This window comes from Pygoscelis adeliae, unplaced genomic scaffold, assembly GCF_000699105.1.
Source record: "Pygoscelis adeliae isolate BGI_AS28 unplaced genomic scaffold, ASM69910v1 Scaffold121, whole genome shotgun sequence".
NCBI classification, from domain to species: domain Eukaryota; kingdom Metazoa; phylum Chordata; class Aves; order Sphenisciformes; family Spheniscidae; genus Pygoscelis; species Pygoscelis adeliae.
This window is the reverse complement of record NW_008824359.1, coordinates 3,903,449-3,919,302: the sequence shown is the minus strand read 5'-3', so window position 1 is coordinate 3,919,302 and position 15,854 is coordinate 3,903,449. Positions and strand designations below refer to the sequence as shown.

The 15,854-nt window shown below is 36.4% G+C and overlaps 1 protein-coding gene across 1 annotated transcript in view; it reads left to right on the top strand.

Moving 5' to 3' along the window:
* Nucleotides 1-15,854, top strand: part of CD2AP (CD2-associated protein) — a 65,438-nt gene that overhangs the window by 47,099 nt on the left and 2,485 nt on the right. The window contains exons 11-17 of the mRNA XM_009319736.1: nt 726-762; nt 1,141-1,203; nt 4,646-4,805; nt 7,126-7,268; nt 13,604-13,719; nt 14,574-14,660; nt 15,298-15,482. Coding sequence (XP_009318011.1) covers nt 726-762; nt 1,141-1,203; nt 4,646-4,805; nt 7,126-7,268; nt 13,604-13,719; nt 14,574-14,660; nt 15,298-15,482 — 791 coding nt within the window. The remainder of the gene's footprint in view (nt 1-725; nt 763-1,140; nt 1,204-4,645; nt 4,806-7,125; nt 7,269-13,603; nt 13,720-14,573; nt 14,661-15,297; nt 15,483-15,854) is intronic.

Below are 15,854 nucleotides of genomic sequence, written 5' to 3'. Positions count from 1 at the left end.
AATTCAACTTTACCAGTTTAAGGAAAGTGATTAGTGACTGCATTTTAAAATAGAGTTATTTTCAATGTACGGTACTGTGGCACCATAATACTTTGAAAATTTTGAATGGCTAGAGTAGTTTTCCTCACTTAAATATACAGTGATAAGGAAGCTCAAAACAATGTTTTTCGTGTGTTTATTTTGCAAATGCTGCTATTTTTTTGTCTTACACTGTTGTAATTTAACAGTCAATTAATTGAAATAGTTCTTTCGATATTTAGTTTAGAACCTTTTTTTTTTTCAGTGAAAGTGACCATTTTTGGTTCAAAAATTTACCTGATTACTCCTTTAAACTTGCATTGTACTAACCCAGATTGAGGTTTACATATTGAAATTAAAATGGGTGTGATCAGAGCAATTTTTGGGGCTAGAAAGATGTAATTCTTAATTTTTAGTTCTTTGTACCTCTGCTGCTTATGCATGTTGCTGAAGCACTGACCTGAGATTTGAAGAAACCTGCATTTTGTTCCTGTTTTTGCAACTGGTTGTTTGGGAGATATCAGAGGAATTACTCCAGTTCTCTGTGTTTCCCGTCTGTGAATTGATTGCCTCCTTTGTGAAATACTTTGAAATCAGCTAGTAAACAAGCTAGACATTACAGTATGCAAAACACAAACAAGGCTGTCTTCGATAGAGAATATCTGTTTGTTTATTTATTTGACTTTTGTTTGTTTTGCATTTTGCAGAAGCCAAAGAAACCTCCACCTCCAGTTAAAACTCCAGGTACGTAATATATGTATGGTGGTACGTTGTCTGAGGAAATACTAAATTTCAGAAGCAATGCATGACTTCAAAAGAAAATTCAGAAGTAGCTTTCTATTTCCTAGTAATGCAGCCACCTGTAGTCACAGTTTGAGGTTACTTTTTATGCTTTATGTATTACGCTGCTGCTATATATTTTTCAAAATGATGATGGAGCCTACTTTTGGAAACATTTTAATGCAGGCCTACAGTTTGGACTCAAAAGAGTGTTTATAAATGGTATTACACTCCTTGCAAAGGAGAAAATATAACACAAATTGGTGTATGTCATATTTTTAGCTAGTAACTAAGATAATTAAAGCTCTTTGAGAAATGTCTAAGCTTGTTTTTTGCATTCAGCTCCAAAGCCTGAATTGCCAACTGGAGAGAAGAAGTTCCCTTCTTTGAGGCCTGAAGAAAAAGGTGAGACCAGTTTTCTCCATAGTGAATTTCAGACTATGTAAATGAGTTACAATTTTTAGCTTGGCTGCTCTGTGCAATAGGTGCCTGTTTGGAAGACATCATACAGATTCTTTTGATACCACCTACTGAAGTTGTCGTGTCTGTGATGTTATGGGAATGCGTTTAGACTGATTAAAAGAACAACTACACTTTCATGAAATGTGTATTTCTTGTTATTACATGACATTCTGAAAAATGTTGATTGCACTGCGTAATAACATAGTTACTATTGAATTCATTTAGGTACAGTTCTGTGATAGTGACTGCAGTTTTGAATAGCAATAGTAAGTTATTAGAAATGAAAATGTTTGCTGCTGCTTCTGAATGTTTTGGCCAAAATCAGTCTCTGATGGAAAATACTTTTGAAAGAAATACACGGAACAGTTACAACACTCGTTAGACAGACGTTACAGTCACAATGCTCAGAAATTGAGATTTCTTGTCCTGTTAATTCTTGCTATATTCCATGTTTTCCAGTTCCACAAAATTTGGAGGTGTTTACCACTCTTTAAAATTTAAAGGACACCTTTTTTTCAGAAGAAAAGCTACTATTATCACCCGAACACATTTCTAAAAGGCTTCTTTTCGTATTTGAAAAACTTGCCAAGTCAAACTGTTAAACTGTTTTGATTGTGTTTAAAAGTCAGAAGCTTAAACAAACATGCTGGTTGGGTCTTAAAGAAGAAATTCTGACGTCACTGCAGCTTAACCATATTACAAAAACATACTCTGTTCTGTGAATCGTGAACTATGGCTGACCGTTGGCTAAACAGCATTTTGACAAGTAAGCCTGCTCGATGGGTTTCTTGGCTTCCTTGGGCAGTTTTTATAACCCACATTTTAAACAAAGCACGTTCTCAAGTGTTTCATATGAAGAATACTTGTTAAAATCAGCTGTTTCCTCTGCATGTGAGCAAACAAGTTATCTTTATCTGTTGGAACAGTATCTTCAGGTGTGAATTGAGATCAGCTGTATGATTCTAGAGAACCTGATCACTTGGCTCTTTAAGTTTAAGTTTATTTAAACTGAAGTAAGTTTAGTTCTAGACTGGTTCTGTTTGTACTATGGTCTTAACCTTTACATAGTTGAGTTCAACTATTCGTGGAGGAATATAGGAAAAAAAATACTGAGTGACACCATCCAAAATGCTTAGGAATATGAAAGCTTCTGAAAAATTAAGTAAGGTAGAGAACCATCCTTTACTGTGGTAGAGGAAATGATTGAGGAAAAGTTTGTCTTGTATTCAGTTGAAGGTCAGGTCTTAAGTTACTTATTTAGATAGCAGTAGTGTTTTACTAGAAGAAATGCCCGTTTATCAGTGCAGTTTTACTTGTGGAAAAATAACCATGTTGATACTAGTGATTAAATTCATTAAGTATGAAATTGTACTGTAATTAGTTTTCAAAATAAAATTAATTGAGCAGCTCTAATCACAAGCTATCAAACCATGTAATATTTTTTATGCCTATTGGGAGACTAATAAATCTGCCTTTAACTGCAATCAAAAAATGATCAAAAATTAAAAGCAATACTCCTATAAGTATTTCTGTATTTATAGTGAAGGACACTTAGTGGTATCATGTAGAAATTTTTGTCCAGCGTAAATGTCTTCAGATTAGTATTTTTATTTCCATTGCTAAACTGCTCATTTTTAGCCAAGCCTTATCTTTTTCACTGCGGAACAGAATCTAAACGAGGCATGCCATTTTGTCCAGCAGAATTGTCCAGTTTCTGTGGTGTCATGGTGAATCTTGACCTTTGGTATTAACTTTTTCCACTTAGCTGTGGACGGTTTTTATATTCAGATTTTGAGTGGGAGTAATTGAAGGGAAAACTGACAGATGATAATTCAGGATACAATTTGATGACAGCATTTTTTCTGCCCTGTTCATGAATTCACTTATTCTTAAAAACAAAAAGCGTAATTCTGAACTTGTGTTCAGCATAGCTAAAATAAAGCTAATCGATCTTCAGTAATACTAACTGCTATTGGGCTTTTAAAATTTAAATTTTGCATATAGGATCAGTAGGCAGAAGTGGCTAGCACTGTTAACAGGCTGTTTTACACAGGACAGTCAGCACCACCGTGTGGCAAAATCCTTTCACTACATCAGTATCTTAATTTTTTTTCACTCGATACTAAGAGAGACTGGAAGGAGATGCCAACCAGTTTAGGTTTTTTGTTCATATCTCCTCCTAATGTTCAAATGTCCCAAAGAAGGAGGATAATTCTGCCCTGGGTAGTGCTTTTTTGCAGAAGTATCTCTATGATCTGTTTACTTCCAAGTACTCCTCCGAAAGAATATCAGTGTTTTCCCATTTTAGGGTTGGAGGGCTGACACTCAACGGCTGCAGGACTTGTCCAAAGGAAGTCAGTCATAGACCTGGCAGCTCAGGCACTTAGCTGGGATGGAGCTGAAGCAAATTTCCAACCCTACCCCCAAATCCATAGCGTATGTAAACATTTTACATTAGACCAATAGTTGGTTAAAAGCAAAGTCACAGGAGGGGAGGATGGAGAGAATCAAAGCTGAAGGTCAGCCTCTCCATCCCAGTTTACTGATTTACTGCCCTGTAAGGGCAGTAACTGTAAAGGACTGTAACTCCTTACTGTAACCTAACAACAATCTTTTAAATCCTCAGTGCTTTATGCATGCCTGACTGAGCTGTAGCGTAGTTTTACACGGAAAAGTAGAAGGCATGCTCTGGATATCCCACAGGGTGTGATTAGGGAACATGGGTTGAAGACTATTCAACTAACATTTGTGAAGCAGCTTGAATTCTTCGGTGTCCCATATGTTATATGTCAGCTCCTCTGGACCATATTCAATTAGGTCACGTACGCATTGAACAACAGGGTTGTTTTTTTTTTGGTTGATTATCCGTACTTAATTTGTATCTTGAATTTGTAGGAAGGTAGACTTTATCTAAAATAAATTCAGTTACTCAGGTAAATACTCATTTTCCTCCCTTTTTTCCATAGACAAGTTATGCTGCTTTTGTGTATGGAAGAAGTCTAGTTACAACAAAATAAAAAAACCAAACCCTACCTTTTTAAGAGGAGATCAGGTGAATTCATAGAAAAGAAAGCAGTAGCAGTACAGAGAGATTCTTGGTTCTTAGCTGTCATTTGCAGTGCAATAATGTGAATCCATAATTTCTTACTACTGTTTCATGTCAGTAGAAAGACATTTTGCTTACTTTAACATGTTTTGTAAGTTCAGGTAAGTAGTTTGTGTGTTTTGATAAGGTATCACTTAAGACACTTGCATACCTATTTTTCACTTTTATCTGATCTTCAAAGAAAGTATTTCTGACAGCAGTTGCTTTCTAATTGATTAGCATTTTAAGAATTCTAGACAACAGGGGTTTTTAAAATGTTACGGTGACTTATTTTGTCAGATGAAAAAGGAGCTTTGGATCAGAAGCCTTTGAAGCCACAGGCTCCTCAAGTACCACCTAAGAAGCCTATTCCTCCAAGCAAGACTAACAGCTTACTGAGAGCAGGGCTTCTGCACCCAAAACGTCCAGATAAACCTGTTTTGCCATCATCTGTATCCAAGTCAGTATAACTTATATCATATACACCAAGTATATTCTATTTGGTTTGTCGGTCGGTCTTCCTTCATGGATGAGGTGGGAAGAAATGCATGTTTTAAGGGTGAAAAGGATGCAAGGATAAGTTTTGCCATACACTTACCAGTGTCTTGGTTCTCCAAGTCTTTATCAATGCGAACTTAGAACTTTCTAATTCTTTGAGACATTGAATCCATCTCAGAGTAAATATTACAGCATAACTAAGCATGGGGCAGATCAAGTTACAAATCTGTGGGTTGCTTTGCTTTAAGCCTGCCCCATAATGAAGAAGTTGTAGCTACAGTAGCAGTATGGTGTAAAAGAATCTATGGACGTGGCGCTTGAGAATTATTATTGTGTTTGGAAAAAACCTGAAGATTTGAGTTGCGTCAATGTCCAATGTTTCAGCACTTTATATAGAACAGGATAGATGGAAAGGAAGAGTTGAGCACAGTTAGTACCTGTGCTAAATGTACCCATTGTTGCTCATGTGCTCTTCTGGGGAAGAAAGCACTTGTTACAGAACCACACCCAGTCTTTATACTCTGTCTTGAGTATTCTCAGTTGAGTTACTGGAGAAACAGGGATGGTAATAGCAAGTGATCGCTCACTATTTCTTTCAGATCCACTTTTAAAAAAAGTTTTCTCATGAATTTGAAACAATTATTTGTGGTGTTTCACTAAGACTAATTTTACATCAATACGTTCCCCCCCGCCCCCAGTTTCCCTTTCTGTCTTCATCAAAGTATTTGCTAGCTCCTAACCTGAAACTGTAAATAAACTGCTGATGGGTAACTGTCCCTTTGGGATGTTTAGTTGACTTGAAAGAACCATGTGAAAGTAAGGTCATGATGCACTTGGCCTTGTATGAATAAAGGAGCAGACAGCTGCTACATCAAAGACCTTGCACCTTAAATACCTGCAAAGATACAGGGTGGCAGCAAACATTTGTCAAGGTTTGTCTTTTCTTACAGCTGGTCCTGTACAGCTGAACCAAAAGGAAGAATATCTAAAGGGAGAAAACAGTGAGGAGGGAGGGCAGTGGGGAAAGGGAGCGTGGGTAAGGCACACACTTTCAATGGTTGACTCCAACAGAGGACAATCTAGGCAGAGCTGCCTCTGATCCCTCCCTGCACAGCCCTGGGAACATTGGATGTCCAAATGAAGAGTTAGACCATTGCCACTTTACTGCTGTTTAGGTTTTCAGTATGTAACTGTGTTATATCACTTGGTATTTTGGAGTTTCCCAAGTAAAGATTTTTTTTTTTTTCCAAACCACAAGTCACTTTCCCCTCCCCCATCTTAGAAAATAATTATGGATATAAAGGGATACACATGTGCAGTTAAACAGAGGTCTGTAGTAAACTGTGGTCCTTTAGTAATTGAAAATTTTAAATAGCTGACAACTGATCCATTTATATACTTTATTTTTATGCTGACTATATTGAGCATGATGTCATATGGTGTGGAATATCCCTTTGGTCAGATGGGGGCAGCTGTCCCGGCTGTGTCCCCTCCCAACTTCTTGTGCACCCCCAGCCTACTCACTGGTGGGGTGGGGTGAGAAGCAGAAAAGGCCTTGACTCTGTGTCAGCACTGCTCAGCAGCAGCAAAAACATCCCTGTGTTATCAACACTGTTTCCAGCACAAATCCAGAACACAGCCCCATACTAGCTACTACGAAGAAAATTAACCCTACCCCAGCCAAAACCAGCACAGGCATAAATGATGGCAAGAATTGTAAAGGAAAATGTCATCTGTTCTTTTTGTTTGTTTGTTTTGGTGGTTGGTTTTTTTGTCCCTGGATGATGTGACCAGATACGCAAAGAATGCATGGTAGAATAAAAGCCATATACACAAGGTATTTTATTCTATACCCAGAAAGAAATAACTTGTTCTTGGCAGCTTTTTTCTTTACAGGAAGATTTTGATGTCAAGGAGTCTGAGTATGTTTCTGAATATTTCAGGAGATATTACTGAAGGTGCTATTCAGCTCTCTTGTTTTCTGTTGCACTGAAGTGTAATATTTTAGATTTAAAGTGCCACAATGTGCTGTGTAGTAAAAGTTTTGGATTATTTTTACAAGGGGATTGTACATGTTTGACAAGTCTGCAAGAGCTGGAACAGAAAAATTGGCTTTTACAGGAGTAGAATTGCTCTCCGAAAGACTTGATTTTAAGCAAGGCTTTAGAAAATGATAAAATCTACTGAAATTTTTCCATTTAATTCTAATTCTTGGTATGTTTCAGTTGTAAACTATTTAACCTCTTGACTAGGTATGTCTTGTCATTTTTTTCTTACTACAGATCTAATGGAGAAATTGTTTCTCTTCGACCAAAATCTGAAGTTGAGCCAGTAGCAAAACCAAAGTTAGACTCTGAACCATTACCACTTAGACCAAAATCAGTAGAGGTAGATTCACTTGTGGTAAAGAGCTCTAAAGAATCAGGTAAGAAAAGAATAAAAAGTTCTTTTGGGTCTTTCTGTTTGGATTGCAGTATTTTACAAGGTTAGAACAAGCTTTTTAAGTAATTTACTCGAAATGCCACAGAGTGCAATTATGCCTGTTCAGTAGAAAGTCCGTTTTTTTAGAACTGCTGTAAGTAGCTGAAGGTAAGAGTCAGCAAGCGATGAACAGATGTCAGTAGGCTGTTTGGAGGTAGTTGAATGAGCCCTGTGTTGTAACAGGGCTTCATGATAGGAAGGGAGGAACGTAGGCAATGGTTTGTTCTTCTAATTTGAAAGCATGTATTTTTGCTGTCACTTTTATCTTGTGTTTTTATGAAATTGGTTTCCTTACTGACTGGTTCTGTTTTGTTCTGCTCCTGCATTTCAGATAACTTTTGCTTTTCTAGCTAACTTGCATATTTTTAGTAATACCATTACCTTCAGCATTCTGTGATTAAGTTCATAGCTGTTCTAGATTATGACTTTTATCACACCTTAAATTTGGGCCAGCATGCTATATTGTACATTTGAATTTCATGCTTATGGCTTTGCTTAATGCACCTTTAGCCAAACCTGGCATCTCCTTAAATCTAAATTTGTCCAGTAAAAACCGTGATACTGGTTAAAGCACCCACATTGATGATCAGGCTCTCTGAGCTATTATATAGTTACATTTTGTCCTTGACTTGACAGCACAACTGATTTCAGTCCTCTGTGTGCCTCTTAAGCAGAGATCATCTGCTCTGGGCATTTTTTTTTTTAAACTCAATTGTTTTTATTGTATGACTACCCACTGCAGAAGAAGCTTTAATGAATTGTACCTGCAGTGTTTGGCTTGCATATCTCAAATACGATTGTTCATCTCCAAAGAGGTTTTAGTAGTAATACATTTTGAAATTGTAGTATAACTTGATTTTTTTTTTAAGGCCGATTATGATATTCATGTTGTAGAATAGTTGATCCTACAGTGTAATGAATTAACCTGCAAGATAAAAATAATGCATTAAAAAAATGAAGCAGTTTATGAATAGAAAGGAGTAGTACTGATTTTTTTCCATTAGGCATTTAAAAATATGATTCTAAGGTTAAATGTTTTGTATGAGGGAAGGTTAGTTCATGTATGTTTTTTTTTTTTTAATACAGAAGTTATATTTTTCTGAACCACAAAAAGATGGATTTCAGTAGGTATTAGAATATCCTAGAAATATTACAAATACTGTCAGTGTTACTTATAAATACGCTAAAGTATTTATAAGTTCTTTTTTTATTCCCCAGTAAAATCTGTGCATACGCTGTGATATGCCTTGTGTTAAAGGTTTTGAGTTGGCAGTTTAACTGTTGCATCTATTTAAAGATGAGTTTGAGTGTGGGTACGGAAGAAACACTTTCAGGCCAAAGTAAGCTGAGAAATGAAAGAGCGATGCACAACCTTGCCTTAAAAATATAAGCCTTGTCCTACTACTCAGATGTTTATCTCTAGGACTGTGCTAGATGTGTTAGTGTATACCATAGTATCATTTATCCCCAGGAAAAAGCTCCCCATGAAAACATGGAACTTTTTCTTTAGGTGCAGTTATCTTGACATCTTCAACCAAAGTGTCAACATAGTGGCTGTGATATTAGATACTATATATATATATGTGTATCTCTAATTTAATACAGATTAAAAAAAAAAAAATCTATGAATTCCTGTTTGCTGACACAAGATTTTACAGGCTCACAGAAATTCAAGATTTTAATACCTAGGTGCACAGGGGGTGGGAGTGGGGAACTGGCAAGTGGGTGAGGTCTGTTCAGTGGTCCTTGTTCGGTGCAGAGCAAGCAAAGGAGGCTCAGGCAGTCCTGTGGGGATGCAGCACTGACAGTGTCAAGGAGCTGCTACTTGAGGAAAGTTTCAAAAGTCCTCTGTTGTGTGAAATTGTCCTCGTTTAAAACTATCTGCGTAAGTCACTTGTAGTTTTACTGCTTTTGTGAAAGGGGTCTAGTCCAAACTCCTGCCAGTAAAATAGAATGAATCTCATGCTTTATGTCTCTGTATGCATTCTGCTGCTAAAGACATAATACTCCATGCAGCAGCTAATACTACATAAAACCCCAAAGATGTTGGGTCCTTATATAAAGTTTAAGGTTGTTTAATCTTACAAGAACTAGGTTAGATACTAAAACATGGGGAGAATTGTATGGCTAGAGTTGGCAACTCTGTTACCAGGGTCTCTTTTTTTCTTCCCTTTTTTTTTTTTTCCTCCTTTAGCTTGAGATCCTGAAGTGAATGATTTTTTAGAAAACCAATTTTTTTAAGTGTGGGTTTATTTTTTTGCAACTTAGTTTGACCGTGAAGTGTGGTGAAGGTTCAGCCTCTTTCAGTTTAGCCTAAGGAAAAGCTGTAAATATTCTGTATCTATAGGAAAAAACAACCCAACCCAGACCAAAATTGGGCCCCCCAGCCACCAGATAAGGACAAACACTCAAAAACATTCAGAAACATTGATCATGTTGAAATACCTCCTCTTAAAGCTTTATTTGAAAAATGGCATAAATGTTTCTCTGTTTGGTTAGAATTAAAGTACTGTAAAATACTAAAGCTGTAATACTAGTATGCTGAACATGTAAAGCAATTCTGTTTCTTCTACAAATGTTTCTTTTTCCTGCTTTGTAAAATAATTTTTTTGTTCAGAATCTTTTTCTAGACATTCCTCTCCTTGACTTTTCTTTCCAGATTTTGTTTCCTATCCTGTTTGCCATGTTTCCCTTCTTACGTGTCAGGAAATTACCCTACCCTTCTCCATTTTGGTAAGATAACAATCTATAAGGAAATCCAAATGCTTTATGCCATACACATAGCCTCTTCTTAACTTCATAAGCGTAATTTTCAGTTGCAGTTATTGATACTAAAATTTTTGGGTTTCAGTTTAAAATGCTTTTTTGTTTCTTTGAATGCCTGTTTTCCTTAGCTGTTAAACAAGAAGTTACTTTCAGTTTACTTTTCAATTAGCAACTTGTAGAGGTAAAAAGAAAACCCAAAAAACTTTACAGTCCAGCTATTGATAAGCCAAACATATTGAACACATTTCACTATAAACACTATCTGTAGGACTTCTGGTGTATTTAGGTTAAATGGCTTTATCTTTCTGTAGCACAAATTAGCCAAAGACTTCATAGCTGCATATTTAGTATTATAAGTCTTGTAAAATAGTATTTGTGAAAGTCATGTATTAGGCACATGCTTAATTGTAGCAAATACCTTACTATTGTTCAACTGCAAATTTAAATATTCTAAAGCTTATATCTGTCCCCTAAATTTTTGGGGTGTAATCTCAGCAAGATAAGTAATAGGAAAAAGGGCTGCCATCTTCTCTTAGTCTGCAGGTTAATGGGAGGTCTTGTCTTCTAAAATATTGGATACGTTTCACTTCTATCATGGGTTTTTAAACCCCAGCCACATGATACGTTGGAACCATAATTTCTTTAGACACCTCTTCAGCTTTGCTTCTTTTTGTGAAGGTTTTTTAAGACAAACTGGTATGCATACACCTGAAGCATTCACAAATCTTAACAAAACCTCTCACCTAATTGTTTCTGTTAAAGCTCCTAGCAGTTCTGTTATGTATGGATCCATGTTAAGCTTGCAGAAGAGATGTTTCTAATAGTCTGTCCGAAGTAACTGCTTAAATTAGCTCATCTTTCTAGAAAGAAAGGTGCTCTCGCTCAGCTTTAAAGTCATTTTTTGACTCAAATTATCCCCAGACATATGGTATTGCTCATTTGGCACTATGATGGGATTCCCTTTAACAATTACTCACAGGCTGTCTGTAAGAAAGTTGATTGATAAATCACTTTATTGATTGAAATGGGTGTAAATTGTTATCTTTCAGTGGGTTTCACTGGTATCTCTGTTGGTTTCAGTGGGGCCAAGCTTTCTCCTAAAATAATTAAGAATGCTGTTTGAAAAGAAAAACAAACAAACAAAACCCCCCAAACCTGCAACAGAGCAAACAAACACAAACACCACCACCAAAAACACAAACCCAAATCCCCACCAGCCTGTGTTTAATTTCTTCCTTATACCAAAGCAACACAATGGAAAGGTAAAAAGGAAAATGCAAGTGCAGTCAGAATTCCCTCTGACTGTAATGTGCGGGTAATATTTTTATGCTGAGCTATTGTCTCAGGTGGAGCAATTTCCTTTAGAATCTCTTACTAATAGGGGGGAAAAAAACCCCATCCCATCCCACCATCTATATTTAAATCATATCCAATTCAAGACTGTAGCAGTCTTCATCTTCAAGCCTTGTCAAATACTGCGGGGTTTTTCAGAAGTACGCATTGTTCTTAATGTTCTTAATATGCCTGATGTTTACTTTGTTCATGGAGACAGGGCTGGCATTACAATCATAACAGCAACTCAATTTACAATTCTTATTTAAATTTACTGCCAAATGGTTTGTCATTTCTGCAGAATGGCAAAAGGAGCGTCGTTTAAAGGCAAAAAATACTGAGATGGGGGATAGGGCATATATTTTTTTTTTTTTTTTTCCTCCTGCCTTCTTGTTACCTCTTTAATAATACCTAACTAATGTAAATCCTGATTTACATTTTGGCATGGGTTAGTGCTCTGGGATTACAGACGGCTGAGTAAAGAACATGAAGGTATACCCCTTGGTCACTGTTGACTTCTAATATGTTAAGTATTTCATTGGCGCAGAGTACAACAGAAATACCTTTATAGTTATTTATTTCTCCCTCATCCTCTTTTCCGTCAGCCGCTTGCCATTCATCACTCTTCTGTTTCTTCCTTCTTTGTTTTTCTTCCCTGCTTTTTAAAATTGCAAATATGATTACATGTTTACAAAAGACTATCTTTACATTCTCTTTAATAAAATTAAAAAGCAGCAAAACTGATTGGTTACAGATTGCATTTCAACAAGGCAACAGATGATGAAGTAGATACATTCAGGGATGTCCGAAAGATGTGAATATTTTAAGGACTTCAAGGATAGTAACGCAGAGTAGAAGACATTAAAATCAGTTAAAACATTTAGTGGAAAACTTAGTTCCTACAGGTATAAATTAGCTTTGACAATGCATGAGTAAAACTTGGATCAATCAGGTGCTTTTAAGTCATCCAAACACTGAAGTGGTATGAACGGTCTGGCTCAGTGTTCTTAGGACTCTTTTTCTTATCTGACCTCTTGCTATAGCTTCAAAATGAATGAGAAATACGGGAAGAAGTATAATAGCTTCTGTCTGATAAATCCATAATGGCATGTAAAAATCAGAGGTTGCCAAAAAAACCCTCAATACCCACCCCACCCCCCAAAAAAAACCCCCACCAAACCTTGAATGTTACTTTTGGTGCCCGTAGTAAATGCTGTGTGGCATTTTAGTTAAACATTTAGAGTCTCTAGAATAAGTCTAATGAATTTGTGTTGTAAAAACGTATATAATACCCATAATCTTACGCTGATGCTTAAATAAAAACCTATCTCATTGCACATGTGTTGGCAGGTAAGTATTATTATTATTATTATTCTTACTAAACAGTTAAGAAGTTGAGTTGTTAACGAGGTGAACTACTTATGTTATTAGATTAGGTATGTTCTGTTCTTCCTATTAATGTTTTTTTTCCAAAGGTTGTCCTTTCCCATAGGATGTAAAGAATTTCTACTGATCTAAGAGAGAGTTTACCTAGAGCATAAAGAAACTAATGAGCAGAGAGATCTGTATGATTTAATAAAGTATGAGAATGGAGTTTTGAAATGTTTTATTACAGACTTTGTGAAGTCGTGTATTTTCTTTAGACAAAGCACTGCATAGGAAAAAACTGCCCTGCACAGAAACGTTTGCAGTTAATGTCTTGTTAACTTACGTTCACCAACTGGTCAACATGTACTTTACCATGTTGCTTTTATTTTTTTGTCTTAGTCACTAAACTTGGATTTTCGTGCTTTTCATGCACGTTTAGTGAGCAGAAAATACGCTCTCTTAAGTAGTTGAATATGGCACCTCTCAAAAAACCAGTCATAAATATATCTTTCTCCAGATGCTTCTTAGGTCTGGTTTATGCTGCCATGTTACTACAGCACTTCTTCTGTTGAGAACTTGAATTTAAATGCTAGTTGAATTAACTCTTAATTTTTTTCAAGGGGGAAAATGTGGTTTCCCAGATACGCCAAAGTCATGTAGCTGTTTTGTATGGCTCGTGTTGTATATGCTGAAAATCTATGAAACGATAAGAATTCTGATATTTTGTTTTCGTCTTAAGGAAAAAAGTGATAAAAAAGAATGCAGCAAAACCTTCTGGTCTTGACGGTGGTCTGTATTTTCATCTTTTTCTAGGTCTGTTAAGCTTTGATGATGTAATAGCTACCTCAGATAATCTATCGCACCCTACTGCAAACCGACCCAAGATGCCTGGTAGGAGGTTGCCTTCACGTTTCCATAGCAGTAGTCCTGTGAGTATATTTGGTGTGTTTCCCTAGCAGTGAACTAAGAACTAACTTCCCAGGAAACAGGGTTGAACTGGGAAACAGTCTTATGAACCATTTACCTGAGAGTGAAATGCAAAATGCCGCAGGGGCTCAGTTCCTATAGACTTTGTCTACAGGAATATCCATTCCCAGGAGGGAAGCGTACGTAAGAGAAACGACACAACTGCGTTGTAGCTGAAGGAGTCTTTCTGTTCTGTGGGGTATTACTGCAGTAAGTACTCAGCTCTTCTAGCATCCCTGATGATGAAACAGGTGTTGTGCATACACACAACTCTGAAAGTGTCTTTAGTGCCTTACAAGCCTGACAATATATAGTCTTTGGCCACAATAAATCTGTAATTTAATGTTGCTGTAAGGCAGGACTTGTGATCTCATGTGCTAAGACATGAGATTGTCAGACCGTGAGAATCAGGTGGTGCGGAGCCCTTGAAATCAAATTATATCATCAGGTGGTGTATAGTTCAGTTGTGCCAGTTACCATCTACAATTACTGTCTGATAATGTCTGTGTTTATGGAAGCACCTACAGGCTCCCAAAAGCATCAAGAACTTGTTCAGTACTGCAGAGATGCTTGAAAATCCTGCCCAAGATTCCTATGTTTGATTTAAATTCAGCTGAATGAGTATTGCGGGGAAGGAAAGTTCTGACTGTCAGGGAAAGAAAACTATGGTGGTCTAGCAATTTGTTTGGTTATTTTATTCTATTTTTTATTTTTACTATTGCATCTTTAGAAACATGTGACAGTTCTTTTTTTTATTTACTTTTTAATTTTTTTTTAATTCTGAAAACCTTTTCATTTTTTATGAATGGTTTACCAGGCAAGTCAAAACGTGAGTCCAGAAAAAAATTTGAAGGTGCAGAAAGAAGAAGAAAGTGCCAAACCAAAGTCAGTTGAAACAAAAAAGGTATGATACCAAGCAGCTAGAGAAGTACCAGGCAGCTAGGTGTTCTGTTCATCTTGCTCATATTTCCAGTTTAGATTGATGCAACCATCTAAATGCAAATTATTGTATTTAAATGCAAGTGAGCAGTGTCATTTAGTATAAAGTTCATAGTAGGAATTTTAGTATAAAGTTCATTTATACTTTAGTATGAAGTGCATCAGTTCTGATGAGAACTATTGTATCAGGTAGCATGAAACTATGGTGGTATTTCCTAAATAAGCTTCATGTCTGCTCAGCCTTTAGTCTTCCGACAGACAGAACAACTGAGCAGATCAGAAAGGTGCACAAAAGAGTGCTTATAATGAACCAATGGCTCCATTAAATCACACTTTTTTTTAAAGTGTAGAGAACTCTAGTGTGAGTACTTTTTTTAGTAACTGCAGGAACCTCAGGGAAATGCTTAATAAAGAGCTGTATAAAAGAACTGTCTCATATACTACAGTAGTCCGTTTGAACTGGACATTGTTTTTTGCCTTTTGGGTAGAAACTGAAGGAAACTTGTGCACATGCAACTCCCATACCAGTACAACCTGTATGCTCTAAGTGGTCAGTTCATTAAAACTTCATTTCTTAGCTTTCTACTGATTTATTTTTTCAGCCGTCTCCATTCAGTCCACCAATTCCATCTTCATCTCAGAGACCAAGTTCTGTTATACTCAACTTTTTTCCTGGAGACATCCAATTTAAAGGAGAAACAGATGATGAAAAAATTTCTGTGGAAGAGCTCAGGACTCAGATTAATGATTTGATTGGTTTAGTAGACACACTGAAGAAAGAACATGGGTAAATATTTTCCTTCTCAATCTGCAAAGGGATATAGCGACATCTTCCAAATGTCTTTAATGCCAAACTTCTTAAAAATAACAAGCTATTCTATATTAATATTAATTCAGAACTTCTTTCTTTAGAAGTTGATCCAACTAGATGTCCTAAATATGTACAAACTTAATGTCAGAGTATTTTTGGAATTTGTACGCGTTTTTTCCGTCCTACTTTGTGCTCCTGCATTCATTACAGCTTTCTGAAAATATTTCCTAAACAGTTAGTATTTCCACTCTAAGGAGAAGTAGATAATTTTTGTGGTATTTAATATAAGCACATGTGCTGGCCTTATGTATCGCTGCGCACAAGTAACTGCAGTATTGACATGACCAG